Raw genomic sequence first — 20712 nt, forward strand, 5'->3', positions numbered from 1 at the left:
AAATCTTGGAATTATCCGGACTCCACTCTCTCTTATAACCCCATACCTAGTCTAGCAGTAAAACTTGCCATCTCAACCTTTAAAAATATTTCTTACCACTTTCATCCTACCACTATTGTCCAAAAAAACACCATTATCTCTTACTTAGACCACTGCAAGGACTTCCAAATTGAATTTTCTTCTTCCACTCTTCCTAACCTACAACACATTTATTTTCCATATGGCAACCAGTGTTACCCATTAATATATAAGTCAGATTATCACCACCACTCCCACTTTCTAATGGCCTCACGTTTCATTTCAGAATAAAACCCAAGGTATTTACTACAAGGCCAGAAAACATCTAACTCCCGACCATCTCATTTCTTACCACCTCTACCTCTAATGGTAGATATATCACTGCCAGACTGAATTCCTTGTTATTCCTTGAACACATCTACTTGAATATCAACTATTGTACTGTTCCCTCTGAGTGCAATATTTATCTATCAGAAATCTAAAGGATTCTATTTCTCATTTCAATCAAGTCATTTATTTTTCTTCTTAGTTCTTGTCATCAACTGAGATCAAATGAGATTTTTGTTTGTTTGTTTATCATTATCATCGCCACCACAATATAAACTCTATAAAGTCAGGAGACCTGTTGATTATGTTTATACCCGTAAATTGCCTGGTATGTAGTAGATGCTTCAAAAAACTTGTAGAATTGACAAGAGACAATGTATTTATTGTATTATTCTGGTAGTTCTCACATAGTTCTTTACAGAAGTTACAGTGTCTGTGCTCCCTGTAGATTACAAACTCTAAATCCAAGGATTAAGTATTATTTCTCTTTCTACCCAAGAACATACCAGATTGTCACACAGTAGGTACACGAACAATATTTGTGGTGGGGTAAATTAATAAATAGCCTCATTCTATTTTGTAAGAGAGTAAGGAAATTCTTATGAACAAGGAAAGCTAAGAATGCCAGCTTAATTATGTCACACATGGCAGGAACAAGGGGCAATTCTGCAGGAAAATACCTTGAAGACCTTCTGATTATTTTTGCCCCTTTTTCAGCATAAAGGTTTCCATCTGCAAGGGAAAGTTTTCTGGAAACAGTAGCTTAGGAAAATACACAACATGTAGCTGCTATAATTGCTGTGTTTATACTGAGTTCTGGGTTAGTTGGTCTGAAACAGTCCTGGTAAAAATAAACTTTCAATGTGTTTTAAGCAATCAGTGTTTCCAATAAGCACTTGTCAACATGACCTTTAGTGGTCTCCAGAACTTCTCCTTTACTAAGTATTTAACTGGCTACTCAACTCCTATGGCTTCCTGTCTGCCCTTAATTTTCCCTCAGCAATTTTAATGCTGGAACAACAACAAACTACACAAGCCATCCTTTGGGAGGATTTCTGACCATAATTTGAAAAGCCCTTGAAATAAGAAAATTGAGGTGGATTAAGGGAAGAATAGCAGTACATTCTACATATTCCCCATATGAGAGACGAGTATAAATGAACCTCACACTCTAACTCCCTAACTCCCTCTTCTCTGGTGAACATTCAACTACAGTCCCTCCCACATTTTCTTTCCCAAGAAGTCTTGGCTTCCACAGTAAATTAAGTGGAAATATTTTTGATGGAAGTATTGCCCATCCTCCTTAATAATGCTAATATTTAACAGTAATCATAATTTTTATTACACTGTCTAAGGTGATTCTAAATTTCTTAAAGCTCTTACCATACTCATTTTTGGGTCCTCTTTATCAGATAAATCTTTTCTTCGCTATAAGAGTTTCAACAATAATATAATGAAACATTATTGAAAGTTTGCAAGTAATGATACCAATATAAGATAATGTATAACAGAATTTTTTTTTAGGTAATTTGAAATGAATGACCCATGGTCACATACATACATAAAGAATATTTTGTGAACATCTCATTTTTTTTTCAGATTTACTGGAGTATAATTGAAAATTTAAAAAAAAAATGTTTTTTTAGAGAGACAGAGACAAGAGTATGAACGGGGGAGGGGCAGAGACAGAGGGAGACACAGAATCTGAAGAAGTCTCTATGCTCTGCCTGTCAGCATCAGCCTGACACAGGGCTTGAATTCGTGAACCATGAGATCATGACCAAAGGTAGATGCTGAACCAACTGAGCCACCCAGGTGCCTCAGAAAATAAAATTATATTTAACATGTTCATTATGATGATTTAATATGTGTATATACTGTGAAAGGATTCCCATCATTTAGTTATTAACACATTCATTATCTTAAATATTTATTTATTCATTTTTGGTGAGAACACTTATGCTATATTCTCTTAGAAAATTTCAATTATACAATACAGTATTATCAACTATAGTTACCATGTTTTACATTAGATCCTCAAATCTTTTTCATCTTACAGCTAAAAATTTATACCCCTTTACCAATTTCTATTTCCTCTACCTGCCTCCCCATGCCCTGGCAACCACTTTTCTCCTCTCTGTTTCTGTGAGTTTGACTTGTTTGTTTGTTTGTTTGTTTGTTTGTTTTTAAGATTCCACACAAAAGTGATAGCATGCAGCATTTGTCCTTCTCTGTCTGGTTTATTCCATTTAGCATAATGCCCGTAAGGTCCATCCATGTTGGATGGATGGCAGAATTTCCTCATTTTTCTTGGTTGAATAATGTTCTGTCATATATATGTACCATATTTCCTTTACCTATTCATTCATCCAATGATAAACACTTAGGTTGTTTGCATAGCTTGACTGTTGTGAATAATGCTGCAATAAACAAGGAGGTATAGATATCTCTTCAAGATAATCATTTTTATTTCTTTGGATATATACTCAGAAGTGGGACTGCCAAATCACATGGTAGTTCTATTTTTAATTTCTTGAGTAATCTCCTTACTTTTATCCATTGCGGATATACTGGTTTACATGCCTGACTACAGCACACAAGGGTTCCCTTTTCTCTACCTCCTTGCAGGCATTTGTTCTCTCTTGTCTTTTTGATGCTAGCTATATTAACAGGCATGAGGTAGTATCTCACCAACAGTAATCTTTTCATGTACATATTAGCCATTTGTATATCTTCTTTAGAAAAATGTCTATTCAGTTCCTCTGCCCCCTTTTAATTGGATTATTTGGGGTTTTGCTATTGGGGTGTATGAGTAATTTACATATTTTGGATATTTAATGCCTTATCAGCTAATGATGTGGAAGTATTTTCTCTCAATCCATCAGGTGTTTTTGTGTTTTGCCTTTGTGTTCTGTCCTTTGCTGCTCAGAAGCCTTTTAGATTAATGTAGTCCCACTTATTTATTTTTGCTTTTGTCACCTTTGCTTTGGTATTAAATTTTAAAAATCAGTGCTAAGACCAGTGTCAAGAAGCTAACCCATTGTTTTCTTCTAGATGTTTTGTAAATTCAGACCTTACATTCAAATCCTTAGTTTGAGTTGATTTTTGTATACAGTGTAAACATGGGGGCCCAGTTTCACTCTTTTGCATGTGGCTGTCCATTTATTGAAGAGACTATTCTTTCCTCACTGTGTGTTCCTGTGTTTACAACTTGGTTGTAAATTATTTGACCATATATATACATGAGTTTATTTCTGGTCTGTCTGTTCTGTTCCATTGATCTATGCATATGTGTTTATGCTAATGCCATACTATTTTGATTACTAAAACTTTGTAATATTATTCAAAATCAGGACATGTGATGCTTCCAGCTTTGTTCTTCTTTCTCAAGATTGCTTTGGCTATTCAGGTTCTTTCTCATTCCTTTTCTTATAACACAAAAAGAGATCTTACTAACAATTTCATCTCATAAAATATAATAAGCAGTTATGAATCAAATTTGATTTTTTTGTCTTAAATCTATTCTCAAGGGAAGGTGCCAATAAATAGGGAAAGAGGATAAAAGGATAAGAAAAAGTTGACACCAGTGGACATATATCATGATTTCAATCTACAACTTTGTATCTAATTAATACCAACCTCAAAAGGATGAAACAGATTTGATTCCAAACTAAAATAATCAAATAATAACAATAATAACAAAAACCCAAAACAACAGGTTGGCTTTTATGTCAGAGTCTACCATTGTAGTATTTAAGATGTTAGACTACTTTTTCTGCTTAATATTTATTTAAAGGTCACAAGGCAATATAAAGGAATTTCTTAAGGCCTTTTTAATAAGTCATTCACTCTCCAGAAATTCTCCATCAATCTATTTTCTGCTCTACAAGAGTGTCATTCTTCTCATTTGATCAAACTCAGGATCAAAGCTAGTGCTGTGGCCTTGTGAAATGTTTATAAAATTGTTAACTACAATAGTAAGGGGCAGAAATTCCTCACTAAAAAAGTGAAAAAAAATCTGGACACAGAACACAAAGAAGCAAGGACAGCTTATTAAAATAAAATTAATTGATGTTGATTTTAGTTACAACGACTATTAGCTAGACCATCCTTAAGAATTCTTGACTAAAACGAGGGCCAACTGAGGAAACAGTCATTTTCAAGTACAAAATACAAGGAAGATTTAGTGGACAGAGATGTAGACATTTTTAAGTCAAAAAATCCAGAAATTAGCATTGATATTTGTTTTTCTAAGGAAATTATAAATACTTATTCTCAAAACCATATTATGAATCATGTTACTAGGCATCCTGGGAGAAACAAAGCCATCTTGGGTAGAATGGCCCAGACTCTGTATCTCGCAGGCAGTTTTCCCGTACTATAGAGCCTTCTCACCTTAAAAGTTGTGGTGCCATAGAGCTTGGTGGTGTGGACTGTCTCTGGAAGCACGTTAGTGATGTTGGTAATGAATTCTTCCAAGTACTTACAGGACTTCTCCAAGTGTGTCGTATTGATAATAATCTGGACAAGCTAGAAAATAACAAGCACATGTAAGAGTCATTTGACCATTCAGCCCACAACGAATACTCAAGAGGAATCTACTGATAGAAGAAAAACAAAAGTCATAATGGCAGCGGCCATCTATACTCTACAAAGGGCTTGTAAGAGCACGGTCTTAGGTTGTACTTCCTCTATGAAGCCTTCCTTGACTTCCCAAAGCATCTTGTATTTCCCCTACTATAAAAGCACTTGTCATTCTATTTTAAATGTATATCCTCTGTTTAAGAGATTAGACTAAGGACAAAAACTGCTAGTGTTTAGCACAGTGTCTGGCAATAAATGACTGCTAAATGAATTAAATAAATGAACTCCCACTGAAAGAACAAGAATAACTGAAATGGCAAGAAGTTTCAAAATGAATCATAATGAACACAGAGATGTTGGAATAGACTGCAGTATATTAACAAACTACATTAGTTTCTAGAAGAAATAACATGGACATTACAGTCAGGGAAACAAGTGGATTAACTTCTTTCAAATTAATAATCTGGAGAAAGTTTTTTAACTTCTCTAATGGCTGCTTTTTTATCTGTAAACTGCCAAAAAGAATTTCTAACTCACATAGTTACTTTGAGGATTAAGTATCCTTTTGTTAATACTATTTTCCTTTTCTAACAGGAGAGATCCTTAAAAACGACAGTATTGGTAAGATAAAAAGTCATTTATAAATAACTTTGAGAGGAGGATGAGAAAGAATGGCTCTTACTGTCCGTATAGAATTAAAGTTTGTAAAGTTACTTCACAATTCATTTTCTTACACTGTATTCCCAGCGACCTGGAAAAGTAAGTTAAGTGGGCATAATTATTGCTTCTATTTTACTAAACAGAAACAGAATGAAATGATTTTCTCCAGCTCACATAACCTAAATGGAATTAGGACTCAAATCCAAGTCCTCTACCTTCAAATTATGGACTCATCGAAATGACTTCTGATGTTGCCTTTTAGCATAAGCACAAGATGGCAGCCCTGGGCGGGGGGAGGTGCACATTTACCATACATTAGGCTAAAATAATAGTTTCTGGGTCTGTCACCAACTAGACCTCGAAATGCTTTGATTCCACTCTTGCAAAAAATAAGTTTAAACTGAAAAAAGGAGAGGTACCTATTACTTATTCTAACTATGAAAAGTATTGACATTTCGCAGTCTAAAAGAAATTTGAAAAGAAAATGGAATAGAATCTTTTTTTGTCTCTCTTTTCTACATGTTTAACTTTTTGTTTCCACAAGACTGTGTGTGGCGGCAGGGCTGTGGAAGGTAGGGGAAGTTTGGGTGTATAAGGTTACGGATGAACTTAGGTGTACCTTTGAGTCCAGTGAGAGAGTGAGCCGGGGCAGAGTGGGTAGATGACACAAAGGGAAATCAGAACTGAAGACGAAGGGGGGCGGGGGGTAACATACATTTTACAATCAAATGGTACTTCAAAACAATGTTTAAAAGTTGAATTACACCTCAGTAGAAGCCATTGTATTATACTGTGGAATATGACACAAAAATATTAATAGGATTATAATCAGAAAGTACACTCTTATCTCCCCAACAGCAACCAGCACAGGGCTAAAGCACAGTTCATTCTCAAAGAATCCATGTCAAATCATAATGACAATGCTTTCGTAATGGATTGGACTAAGGAAAAAGGTACTCAAGGATCTATTCCCCAAGGATCAGCTGGAAAATGTGAGGGAAATATCTACTTTTGAAACATGAAGACAAAGGGCAGAGACCCAGAGATGCAATTCCAAACAAGTGAAATGCTAGGGCAACATTGGGACTTGATCTCTGTATTATTCCCCACAGCCTATCAGACAAGTTCATATTCATCACCCTTCCCTTCATTCTACAGTTTGAATTTGGAGACTCTGAGTCTTGGACACAGATACGATCTCCTACAAAATTACCAAAAACATTAGACTTTTAAGCGTAGAGTGCTCTAGGAAAGAAAACCTACCAAAATAAGCAGCTCATCACCCTCTTCCTTTCAACACGTTTCTCCCTCAAAGAAAGGCTAAAATCGTTTAAAAATTTTTAATTGTCTAAATTAAATCACTCTTCTTCCTGAGTGGGAGGGTGGCTACCGGCAAGGTTGTCTTGATGTATAAGTTAGAAAGTCAGAGAGCTAATTTGGAGAACTGAAGAATTTCTATTTTAAAGTCGGCATTACCTAGAGGGAACATATTCCATCTATCAAAAGAAATCCTAATAATAAGGAGGAATCATGTCATGTTATCGAAATAAAAAATAGTGGCAGTCAAAGAGAAAATTGTCCTGTTTTGCAGGATATTGGCAGTTAAAAAAAAAAAAAAAAGGAGGCGGCTTCACTGGGTACAGTAGTAATTTCCCTTGACTTTTTAAAGATCTGTCAACACAAAAGATCACCATGAATTACATCAACTGGCTGTCAGTCACTTTTGAAATGTTTCATTGCCTAGCACAGAATAGACTATTAAAACACTCTACGATTACATTAGATACCATGTCATTTTCAAAAGGAATATTGTCTGTTCACGAGGCCTAAATGATCTCTACTTCTGAATGACAGCTAACCAAAATCTTTACAAGGGCATTTACAAATGTGAAGCCAGATACTTTAGCGGTAATTCTGAACTTAAGGATGAAATGAAGCAATTTCAGATATCAACTTCCATCAGAGTTTGAGCTCCTTTGATATTTTTAACCCCCACTTCCCACTCTCTTCCATAAATATATCACTGTAGCAATCCAAACTGTCCTTAATATTGTTTCAAGGACATGGTATTAGCAATAGATTAAGTATTGGTTATAGCTTATATAAAGCAGAGTTCTCTGAGGATTGCCTGGAAAAAAAAGAAAGAAAACACTATAAAGCAAACAACCACCTCTCACACATGAATGACATGAGTCACTTAGGTTAAAAACCATTAAGAAGCAGAAAATATTTCTGTCTCTCATTCCCGTAGAAGAGACAATGATGAGGAAAGCGCAGAGCAGACTGTGGAAGTCACCTGTTACCTTCTCACATCCTCTGTTTCCCAAAGCAGAGAATTCAGGACACTGAAGCTCCACAAGGACTGACCCAAAGCAAGAAAATGAGAAGTCACCCCACCCTCCACACTGCCAGTGCTTCTCAACTGTTGGATTGGCAAGAAGATGAAGAACTAAATAGCGGCCTTGGTTCTCATTCGCAAAAATAAACTCGACCTAAGATTTCAAGGATTTTTTTCTCCATTTCACCCAGCAAAGATAAAAAAAGCTGGTTCGACTACCAATTTTTTACCATCTCCAAAGCAAATACCTAAAATACTGAAGTACTTGGAGCTAGTGGTTCCAAATTCAAAATCTAGTACAAAGCTTACATTTGACAAGACTTACTTACAAAATAAGTGATATTAGCGATATCAGTGCTGTTAACAACAGGGGATGGCAAACAGTGATATATGGGAGATATACAACAGGATAGAGCCACATGGTCAATTTAAATGATATTAAAAAGAAAGGTGGAGGGGCGCCTGGGTGGCTCAGTCGGTTAAGCGTCGGACTTCGGCTCAGGTCATAATCTCACGGTTTGGGAGTTCGAGCCACATGTCGGGCTCTCTGCTGACAGCTCAGAGCTTGGATCCTGCTTCCAGTTCTGTGTCTCCACCTCTCTGCCCCTCCCATGCTCATGCTCTGTCTCTCTCTGTCTCTCAATAATAAATAAATGTTAAAAAAGTAAATAAATAAATAAATAAATAAATAAATAAATAAATAAAAGGTGGAATGCAAGGCATTGGTCATTTATTTGGGTCTCCTGGGGCACTATTATAAATATAACTTAAATATATATATAAATATTCAATGTGGTATCACCAATAGGAAATCTTAATTTCTTTAACTTAACCATAGGAACCCACCTACCTATCTTTCTTTTTTCTTTCTTCTCTTCATCAATTAAGAACCCCTCTGTGCCAAGGAATGAGAATACAGCTGTACATAATTACACACACGACAGACAAGGCCCCTGGCCTTGTGGAGATGAGAGTAACCACAAACTCATATAAACATACAGCATAATATCAAGTAGTAATAAGCACGCTGATGGTAGGGCTCAGATAGGTGGCCGAGGAAGGGCTCCTTAAGGAAATGACATTTGAGTGGAGACTCAAATAAAGTGAAGTTATATTCTTTCTATTATCTACAATAAATACAACTTAATCCAATTTATACATTAAACCTTTCTATCAACTCATTCTTCATAAAGAAGTAAGATGTGTTTTGATTCATCTGAAAATTTTCTTTCAAACGTAACTAATTCTCTGACATTCTGAGATTAATATTAACTGGTGGTTTATTTCCTTCCTCTCCATGGCACTGATGTTTTTAAATTAATGTAGTGCAAGAGTAAAGGTTCAGAACAAAGGAAATCTTATTTTAAACGTTATTTCAAATCTTATTTTTAAAAGAAAATTTTGTATTTCAAAACTTGTCTTAAATCTTATTTCCAAACTACTTACTGGTTGTGTGGCCTTAGGCAAAGTTAAGATCTCTCATCATCTTAAAATTGAGATAACAGCATCATTGTCATACCAAAGAAATAATCAATATATTACAAATTATCACATATAAATATTATATAAATGATAAAGTACTGAATGTAATATATACCAAATTCGTGAAAGCTATTATTGATATGGACTTACTTAACATATCTCCCGTTAAATATGGCTTAAGAAAAATCTACAACCATTCTGACTAGTCTCACTTTAATTCCTATCCATTAGCCAGAGTGGGCACTTAATGCTACAAAATAACCACATTATCCAGCACCAACCAATCTCTTTTCCATACCCCCAGATGTACTTTCTCTCTGCTTCAACCCCAACATTTGCTCTGGATCTCTACTTTCAGCTGAAGATCTATCTTTCACTGAGAAAACAGAGCATTTGGAGTATTCCACCACAAAATATGCCCAGCCACCACCATCTGCGTCCACATACACTGAGTCTCATCTGTTACCAGAGATGAACTTTACACCATCTAAAGCCAATCCCTCTGTTTGTGCATTGCAGTCTACATCCTCTCTCCTACTCGAGGGCATTACTCCAAAGATTCCCCCTTTCTCCTACATCGTCAACTTTCTGCTTTCCATTGCAACATTCTCATCAGAAATAACAGGCTATTACATCTCCTGTTAAAAAACAAAACAAGGGGCGCCTGGGTGGCTCAGTCAGTTAAGCGTCCGACTCCAGCTCAGGTCATGATCTCACAGTTTGTGGGTTCAAGCCCCGCATCAGAGTCTGTGCTGAGAGCTTGGAGCCTGGAGCCTGCTTTCGATTCTGTGTCTCCCTCTCTCTCTGCCCTTCGCCCACTCGTGCTCTCTCTTTCTGTCTCAAAAATAAATAAACATTTAAAAAAAAAACCTTTTGCTTAATTCACTTAATTAAGTGAATTAATTACCAATTACCTGCCAATTACCACCTCACTGGCTTACCTTTCTAATAAAATTCCCTGAAAGAGTTGCCTTCTCCTTGCTGTCTCCAAAGTCACTCTTGTCATTCTCACTCTTCTCATACATTAAATTGTGTAATTCAAGTCAACACCTTATTTTAAAATGGTTTTATATTTACAAAATAGTTTCAAAAAGTTCCCAAGTGTGCCACACCCAGTTCTTCCTATTGTTAACATCTTCCATTACTATGGTATATATGCCACAACTAAGCAACCAACATTGGTATATTACTGTTATCTGAGCAACACGCTTTATTCAGATTTCACTAGTTTCTCCCTAATGTTTTATCTTTTTCAGGATCTCGTCTAAGATACCACATTACATTTAGCTGTCATATCTCCTTAGCCTCTTCTGGTCTGTGACAGTTTCTTAAGACTTTACTTGTTTTTGACGACCCTACAAGTTTTGAGAAGTACTGGTCAGGTATTTTGTAGAATGTCCTTCAGCTTGGGTTTGTTTAATCTTTTTTTCACAGTTAGACTGGGGTCATGGGTTTTGGAAGAAAGATCACAGGTGCCTTCTCATCACATCCTATCAAAGGTACATGCTATCAATATCACTTATCAATGATGATTTTAACCTTGATCACCTGACTGAGGTAGTATCTGCCAGGTTCCTTCACTGTAAAGTAACGTTTTCCCTCCTTCCATACCCTACTTTTTACATGAAGTCATAAGTACAACCTACATACATGCAAGGGGTGGGAGCTAAGTCTCACCTTCTCGAAGGGGTAATATCTATATACGTTATTTGAAACTCTTCTGCACAGGACCCATTCTCTTTTCAACCTGCTCCATCAGAAGCCTTCTATCATCATTCTATTAAAAATGATCTTATTGAGGTCAACGACATACTCCAAGTTGCTAAGTCCCATAGTAATTCTTAATTTTCATCTACCCTGATCTATTATCAGTATTTGTCATAACTGACCACTCCCTCCTTCTTGATACACTTTTTTCATTTGGCTTCCAAGACACCATACTCCTGTTACTGTTATTGTTTTGTTTTGTTTTCCCTCTAATTCTCTAGTGACTCCTTCTCACTCTCCTCTGTGAGTTTTTCTTTCTCCTGACTTCTTAATAATGGAGTGCCCAAGGGTTCAGTCCTTCATCTTCTCTTCTCCATCTTTACAAATTCCTTTAGTAATATTATCCAATCAAGTGGTTACAAACATTATCTATATTCTCCCAATTTTTCATCTCCAGGTCAAACCTCTTTTTCAAATGCCAAACTCATATATACAACCGCTTATTCAATATCACAAACTGTATACGTAATAAACACTACATATTAAATTTCTCCAAAACCAAATTCCCAATATCCTCTACCCCAACACCAGCTCTACCTAAAGTTTTTGCCATCATAGTGCATGGTATATACAACCTTCTATCTGCTCAAATCAAAACATCATGGAGTTATCTTCAACTCCTTCCTCGCTTTCTCTCTCCCTTCAGATCCAATCATCAGAAAAACATGCTGACTCTAAACTCCAAATCTGGTCACCTGTTACTACCTCCATGGCTACCACCCATGTGGCCATCAAATCTCGCTGCATTACTGTCCTCGCTTCCTAACCAGTCTCCCTGTTTACACCCTGCAGTATTGGGGATACCCAATACAACAATGTGATTCCTTTGAAATATGGCACATAGTACCACTAATCAAATTCCTGCAATGATGACTTCCCTCTTCACTCAAAATAAAAACCAAACACTTTACAGTGGCCCTACCACAACCCCCTGGCACTTTTGTAATCTAATCTCCTGCTTCTCTTCCCCTTTCTCACTCCACTCTAGCCTTCCTAGCTTCCTTATTGTTTCCTGAACTAACCAGGAACTTAAATATCTTTAGACCTTTGCTCTAACCTCTGCCAAGAAATGCTCTTTGCCCTTAAAACAATAACTCAACATCAAGATGCTACTCTTTTTTTTAATATATGAAATTTATTGTCAAATTGGTTTCCATACAACACCCACTGCTCATCCCAAAAGATGCCCTCTTTAATGCCCATCACTTACCCTCCCCTCCCTCCCACCTCCCACCCCCCATCAACCCTCAGTTTGTTCTCAGTTTTTAAGAGTCTCTTATGCTTTGGCTCTCTCCCACTCTAACCTCTTTTTTTTTATTTTCCTTCCCCTCCCCCATGGGTTTCTGTTAAGTTTCTCAGGATCCACATAAGAGTGAAAACATATGGTATCTGTCTTTCTCTGTATGGCTTATTTCACTTAGCATCACACTCTCCAGTTCCATCCATGTTGCTACAAAGGGCCATATTTCATTCTTTCTCATTGCCATGTAGTACTCCATTGTGTATATAAACCACAATTTCTTTATCCATTCATCAGTTGATGGACATTTAGGCTCTTTCCATAATTTGGCTATTGTTGAGAGTGCTGCTATAAACATTGGGGTACAAGTGCCCCTATGCATCAGTACTCCTGTATCCCTTGGGTAAATTCCTAGCTGGGTCATAGGGTAGGTCTATTTTTAATTTTCTGAGGAACCTCCACACTGTTTTCCAGAGTGGCTGCACCGGTTTGCATTCCCACCAACAGTGCAAGAGGGTTCCTGTTTCTCCACATCCTCGCCAGCATCTATAGTCTCCTGATTTGTTCATTTTGGCCACTCTGACTGGCGTGAGGTGATATCTGAGTGTGGCTTTGATTTGTATTTCCCTGACGAGGAGCGATGTTGAGAAGATGCTACTCTTTTTAATAAGACCAACTTTGAACCTCCACCAGACTCCTGATTTCCTTAACATGGGTTCCTTCCTTTGTCTTCATCAAATTCACTTCCTTCTATCATACTAGAGGATTTACTATTTATTTTGCTGTTATTTATCACGTTTTCTGCCACTAGAATGTAGGCAAGGATCTCTGTTGTTGTTATTCTTGTTGTTGTTCACTTATTTATCCAAACAGCTTAGATCAGTGCCTGTTAAACACAGTAGGTATGCAATAAATATTATAAAGTCAACAAGCAAGTTATTTATCTTAACAGGACATTTGTTGTAATCTTCTAACTTTTCTTGGTTGAAAAAAACTCCACCCCGTACTGAACTTGACAGTCACTGTTTACCTACCCAGACCTCTTTTTCAACAACACCAGGTAACATACATGGAGTATTTACTACATACTGGGTACTGTTCTAAGTACTTCCTATGTTCATTCAATCCCCACAACAACCCTATGAACTACACGCTCCCAAGAACACATTTATTAAGGGAAGAGAACCTAGGCAGAATTGGAACCCAGGCAGTCTGCTTAAGGACACACACTCTTAACCACTGCTCTGCTGACTTTCTTCCCACAGACCTGGAAGAAGCAACCTGAGGAAACCAGCTAGACCTGCTGACTGAACCGGGACAGTCACGTAAGGTCTGAGAGTGCGAAGCATTCAAGTTACAGTAAGCAAGAACTAAAAGGTAATGTTGAGCGGAGTCAATGTGGGGAAGCCAAGAAGCAAGGACAAAAGCAAGAAAACCAGTGTAGGGAGAGGAAAAGATAAAAGGATAGAGCATATAGACAGAAAAAAGAAGAAACGTGGTAACATAAATTCGAACAAGACAGGCAGACAGACATTAGCTTACAGGAACTCTTAAGATGTGAAGGAACTGACAACCTGAAATAGGGTTCAATTAGTTTTGTGGTTTTATAATACTTCTACTGCTTGAATGGATATGTGCTCGCTGACACAAAATCATCTCTACCTAAACAATTTCCATAGTACTATGGACTTCTTGTAAAAGCCCCTTTGTTATGATGAAATAATTAAGTCAATATGGAAATCAGTACATTATAGTAAAAGTGAATTAAGTTTGGGAAAAAAAACAACCCAGACTTAGGTCTCGTTTCTATCATTTTGTTAACTATATGACCTCAGGCAATCTCGCTGAACTTTAATTACGCTTTCTATAAAATAGGAATAATAACACATGCGTAGCCAGCTTCAAATGTCATTGTACTAAATGAGATGGTATTTGTGAATAGACTATGAAGAATACAAACTGTTCGACAAATGTTACCTAGTACGATGATGCGTGCAGATGTGAACTGACGCTAGTTACCTGTAAAGGAGGATATAATGTCTTTCCAAAGGTGAGCAATATAATTATTCTAAGATTTACTGGTTGGCGATAAAAATCACTGGGTATGTATTTGTCTGTATGTGTACAAACCACCATAAAAGCCAAAATAAATAAATGTGTGTAGATGTTCCTTCATTCATATGCAAGGATATTGATACTGAAAGTACATTATTACCTAGAAAGATCCAATGACTTAGGAATAATATTTAGCATTCGCTGAAATAGTGCCAAGAACTAAAATATAGTTCTTTTGATAAGCTTCTACCGCTTCTCCTGTCCTGACCTGATACGTGCGGGGCCCTTGCAAAGGACAATGGCGTCAGGAAAACTGAAGAACTGAGAAGTTAGGTCTTTCTCTTAAGATGTCACAGTAAATCAATGACATGCACAGTCACAACTAAACTCAAGAGACTTCTGAGGCCAAAGCTGTTTCTATCACACCATGTTCCTTCTACGCTACCTCTTTAAAATGTTTTAAGAGACTGTTAAGTGGAATAAGAAAACCTGTATCAAAAGTTACAATACAGAGATAGTTCAAAAACTAAATAACAGACTTCCCGTCCTACCTGGGATCCACATAAGGAGAACAGTGCACTGTGACAGAAGGAGGAGGACTTCCTGCTTTTCACCCCACTTCATTCCACTTTTCTTTTGCTCAGCCTTCCTGACGATGAAAAGAACTTAACCTATTCTCAGACATAAAGATAATACCTAATATTTCTATACCCAGCAACAGAAAGGAAGCTCTGCAAAATGAGGGAACTGTCCTAAATAATGTCAAATGTAACTTTCAATCATAAAAAAAAGTTTGTTATACACAGAACTCAAACACTGCCAAAGTTCCACATTATAATAGTTTAAAATCTTCACCCAGGGAAAGAGGCTAGCACTCCAAAATCAGAAGGAGATGTTCACCTGGCTTCCAGCTGTCTTTACCTATGAGTCAAATTCATCAACCATTTGCTGAATTTCACCATGATCTCTGACAGTGTATATCTGAAAACGTCAATTTTTCCTAGAGCAACGGACTTCCAAACTACACCACCTCTACAAGTAAAACATATGGCCAACAGCCTTTCCCTTTCCCTGTGAAAAAAAAATTCCTCCAAGCTCTCACTTTTGGCAATATAATTTCCATAAAATGGCAGGTCGACTCTCCCATGCAATCCTGGGTTTCCAAGAGAAAGGAAACTTCACATCTTTCTAAATTTTAGGACTCCACGCCAACGTGCCAAATCTTCAGTTTGCCAAGATACTGTTCGCAACACGTGTGTAATATCCCTTCTTGCTTTGTGAGATTCTGTAAGCTTCCACAGAAATGTGACGATCGCCTTTCTCCCACATTTCCTCAATCCCAGATCCCCAGACTCACATGCTGATAAAGAGTAATTCACCATTCACATACAAGAGGTATCTCAAAACCAAAAGCTGAGTCTAACACAAACCAAGGACTACAAGTGCCAATATCCTTGGCATCCATGATTTACGCACACACATGTGGTTTCATGTTGTATGTTGCATTTGAACTGTCATTCGTTTGGATGAGGAACCTGATGTTGACTATATTCTCCAACCAACAATTTTGTTTTTATATAATTGATGGCAAATAATACAAATGTATCCCAACAACCTCAGAAAGGAAAACCAGTTAGGTACTGAAAATAATGAGAGAGAGAGAGAGAGAGAGAGAGAGAGAGAGAGAGAGAGAGAAAGTGACTTTTCAAAATGTAATAAATGTCTCCAAGAGGACAAAAGAAAAAAACAAATGATTTGTTTTGCACTTTCACCATTAGGAATCCATCAGCAAGAACATGACGGACCATATAGAAAGTTATAATTAACTTACAAACAGGCCCCAGAGCTTAGGGCATCTGTTCACATATTGCCTTGGCTGCCTCCATTAAGAGCAGCTTTACCTCAGTAAGTCCAATATTCTTCCTTTTAATGACATTCTGCAGAGAGTTGCTCAGAGTCCTGGTTAGCAACAGGTTTGTAGATTTACGAATCATGTCATCGACTTCGGTTGAGCTGAAAAAGAATTATCAAGAGTGAGTCATACCAGGGAGCAGGATTACTCTTGAAACAAACAAGGCACCACCAGTGGTACTTCTGATGATGTTAATGATAATGGCAGCAGTGAATAACATTTATTTTGTGCCAGAAATTATTCTAAGTACTTTAATATACTAAAATTCATTTAGTGGTCCTGGGTGGCACAGTCGGTTAAGCATCCGACCCTTGATTTCAGCTCGGGTCATGATCTCACAGTTCATGAGACTGAGCTCCTCGTCGGGCTTTGTGTTGACAGCATGGAGTCTGCTTGAGATTCTCTCTCTATGCCCCTCCCCCATTCATGTTCTCTCCCTCTCACTCTCAAAAATAAATAAGTAACATATAAAATAAATAAAATTCATTTAAACTTCACACCAATGATACAAAGTACTTTTATTATTATTTCTACTTTACAGATGAGGAAATGAAGGCGCAGAGAAGTTAAGTAACTTCTTCAAGGTCATACAGTAAGTAAACAGCAAAAAAAGGCTTTGAACAAGGCCATCCAGCGCTAAAGCCCATAGCATTTAAACACTATGATAAACTGTCTCTCAGAGCACATAAACAGTTACCCAGCATGATTCCTCATCCTGAAACCATTATTTCTCCCATACTTCCAAGTCCCTTCACAGATTGTTAATATTAATAATTTTCCAACCTGGTCTCTCCGTCGGCTTCCTACCGCTAATTGTGTACAGCTAACTGCTGATAACGACCCCTAAGAAAAGTTACCTCTGTATTGTCTTCTTTTATAGAATGTCTGTTTAGCTCTGATTCCAAAATAAGTGTTTTAGGCTGGTAGTTTAATAATGCATAAATGTCTTGCAATCCTTACTATCCCAAAAATGACGAATGAAGACATTTTCCTTTTTTGAATTTATTCCCTCATTTTTAATCCAGTGAACATTATTAAGCCCTTATTGTGTGGTGGTTTTTTTTTTTCAGGTAAACTCACAACCCCGAAATCAAGAGTTGCATGCTCTAACAATTGAGCCACCAGGCACCCCAATAATGGCATTTTCTATACAGTAAAGGAAACTAAACATAAAGAAAATGATTCAATACCTATCTATATTTATATGCAAAGTTTGAAAAAGAAAAACAGTCCTGTAACCAATAAACTAAATTCTAGACCTATACATCCTCCATGAGCCCCTGAAAGTATAACCCAAGATGACTTTCTATAAAAGATATGCTTTTAAGACAAATATTTCTTCAATGATAAGGTTAATATTATAGAAATTCTAGTTTATAAACATCAAGAAATAACTGTAAATAGAGATTTGTGAGTTCTTTGTAAATTTATTGCTTGTGGATGATGGTCACAAATTTAATCTCATCCATTTCTCTTTCTAGAGAAGAAAATCAGAGGCTTAGTATAGTCAGATTAAAAATCTTACAATTCTAAATATATAGGCAAGGTATATTATCAGGCTATGTGGAAAACAGAAAAATATCAAAACTAAATATGACTACAGAATGCAAGGACATAATCAGGAAGAAATGATACATCAAAATATTTTCAAAACGTCCACGTAAGGATACATTTAATTGACCAATACCCTATGGCCCACTGCTAACCTTTCCAAAATTATTACTGAACTGAAATACTTCATTCCACAAATATATGAGGTGCTGGGCATTATGTGGGTAGAATAATGAGATGAAAATGGTGAATGAACAAAATAGTCATGGTTCCTGCTTTCATATATTAAACTAATAATTATACCAGGTCAATTGTAATATGAGCTACAAATAAGTATAGGTTGCTATAAAAATTATTAACACAGGTATCTAAAGAATCTGGTGCCCCTGATATTAATCACTCTCATGATATCCTGTACTTATTACATATCTCTATTATGGTTTAAGAAGACTGGGGCGCCTGGGTGGCTCAGTCAGATCAGCACCTGACTTCCGCTCAGGTCATGATCTCATAGTTAGTGAGTTCAAGCCTTGCGTTGGACTCTGCACTGACAGCTTAGAGCCTGAAGCATGCTTCAGATTCTGTATCTCCCTCTCTCTCTGCCCCTCCCCTACTTGTGTTTTCTCTCTCTCTCTCTCTCTCTCTCTCTGTCATTCTCTCTGATAAATAAACATTACAAAAAAAAAGAAAATCTAGCAGATTTGGATGTGATATAGAAGATTAAGAAAGACCACCACTATCTTCATCAGAACAAAAAAGTCAGGTGTAATCTAAAAGCTATATTTTCCTTCAATGTCCACAAAGTATAATTAGCACACATACATAAATGTATACCTGAATTGCGCACCATGACAAGCCTTTGAAAGGTGACCAAAGGGTAGCAGTCACTTTCATACCTGAGGCCATTTGCTACTCTGGGTACAGATGGATACAAGACTGAAACAGTCAGAGGCTGAAAGGCTTTGGTGAGATGGAGAGAAATTAGCCAAACCATTAACAGTATGGGCTGCTATGACAGTTTGGAACCCTGGAGAACCCCGAAACAAAAATAAATGAACTGATGCAATAATTCTCCCCTACAAGAATTCTGCTCCACAAGAAATGGTGAGGGGGGTGCCTGAGTGGCTTGGTCAGTTGCGCTTCTGACTCTTGATTTCAGCTCAGGTAATGGTCTCACAGTTCATGGGTTTGGTCCCCATGTAAGGCTCCGCACTGATGGTGAGGGGCCTGCTTGGGATTATCTCTCTCCCCCACTTCTCTCTGCCCCTCCCCTGCTTGTGCACATGTGTGCTCTCTCTCTCTCTCTCAAAATAAATTAAAACACACACACACACACACACACACACACACACACACACACACAAAGGGTGAGGGCAGGGCAACTGGGCAGCTTAGTCAGTTAAGCATCCCACTCTTGATTTGGGCTCAGGTCATTATCTCATAATTGTGAGATCCAGGCCCCTATCGGCTTCACACTGAGCATGGATCCTGCTTGGGATTCTCTCTCTCCTTCTCTGTCTCCGCCCCTCCTGCACTCAATCTCCACCCCTCCCCCCCAAAATAAATAAGCAGTTATAAAAAGAAAGAAAGAAAGAAAGAAAGAAAGAAAGAAAGAAAGAAAGAAAGAAAGAAAGAAAGAAAGAAAGGGTGAAGACAATGCTAGAAAACAGAGACAGATCTTGCAAATTCTGCAAGGGGTTTTGTTTTCAGGGCTACAGAAACTCAATCCAAAAAGGAGAAGAAACTAATGATGAAACCAGCCCAGCTCAAATCCTGTTAAGGTCAGAGATAAGCTCCTGGATAAAAGTTCTGGAATTTTAGAGTTGGTCTTCTGGACAAAGAGATTCTGCAGTATCATTTGAAATCAGAAGTAGTTTGAAACTAATTAAAACTGAGACTCACATTTAGCTCACTCAAGAAATCTGAATGATCTATCAAGCAACTAGGAGTTGCAGAAGAAGAAAAAGAATGAGAAAGGAGGCATATTGAAAGACATACTGGCAAAATCATCTCCAAACATGACAAAATATTTCAACCCACATATCCAAGAGCTTTAGTACCTCCCACACAAAATTAACACACACATTTAACAACATCAGAGTCATGGGGTGCCTGGGTGATTGAGTCAGTTAAGCGTCCAACTTTGGCTCATGTCATGCTCTCACAGTTGGTGAGTTCGGCCCCCGCGTCGGGCTCTGTGCTGACAGCTCAGAGCCTAAAGTCTGCTTCAGATTCTGTGTCTCCCTCTCTCTATGTCCCTCCCCCGCTTAGACTCTGTCTCTCTCTCTCTCAGAAATAATAATGAATAAGGTTTAAAAAAAAGAATATTAGATCAAATTGTAAAGTCCAAAGATAAAAAGAAAATCTTAAAAACAACCATGGAAAGAAGACAATACATTCAGAGGAACAAGAATAATGATGGCTTATTTCTCTTCAGAAAACAATGGAGGCAGACAGTGGTATGACATCTTTAGACCATCAACCTAGAAGTCCATGTCTTAGAAAATATATTTTGAAAACACAGGTGATAAAAATACTTTTAGAATAATTTTAAAACTATTTTAAAGTATTTTAGAAATATTTTTAAAAGCCAAGAAAATGCCACACCAGCAGATATACCCTAAGGAAATGCTGAAAGAAAATTTTTCATGCTGAAGGAAGATGATGCCAAAGGGTAACCTCGATATGTAGAAAAGAATGAGAAGGCCTGAAAAGGGTAACTATGTAGTGGGTAAAAATAATACAATTTTTTTTCTTGAACTTTAAAATATTATTAAA

At 37.2% G+C, this 20712-nt stretch overlaps 1 protein-coding gene across 10 annotated transcripts in view; it reads right to left on the reverse strand.

Moving 5' to 3' along the window:
- The window catches only part of EXOC6B (exocyst complex component 6B), a 613079-nt gene that overhangs the window by 257345 nt on the left and 335022 nt on the right, over positions 1 to 20712 (reverse strand). For all 10 annotated transcript variants that reach the window (XM_045054390.1, XM_045054386.1, XM_045054387.1 and 7 more), the window contains 2 exons: positions 16373 to 16484; positions 4741 to 4875 (listed from right to left, as the gene is read on the reverse strand). In XM_045054390.1, coding sequence (XP_044910325.1) covers positions 4741 to 4875; positions 16373 to 16484 — 247 coding nt within the window. The remainder of the gene's footprint in view (positions 1 to 4740; positions 4876 to 16372; positions 16485 to 20712) is intronic.

This window comes from Felis catus, chromosome A3 (genome assembly GCF_018350175.1).
Source record: "Felis catus isolate Fca126 chromosome A3, F.catus_Fca126_mat1.0, whole genome shotgun sequence".
Lineage (NCBI taxonomy): Eukaryota > Metazoa > Chordata > Mammalia > Carnivora > Felidae > Felis > Felis catus.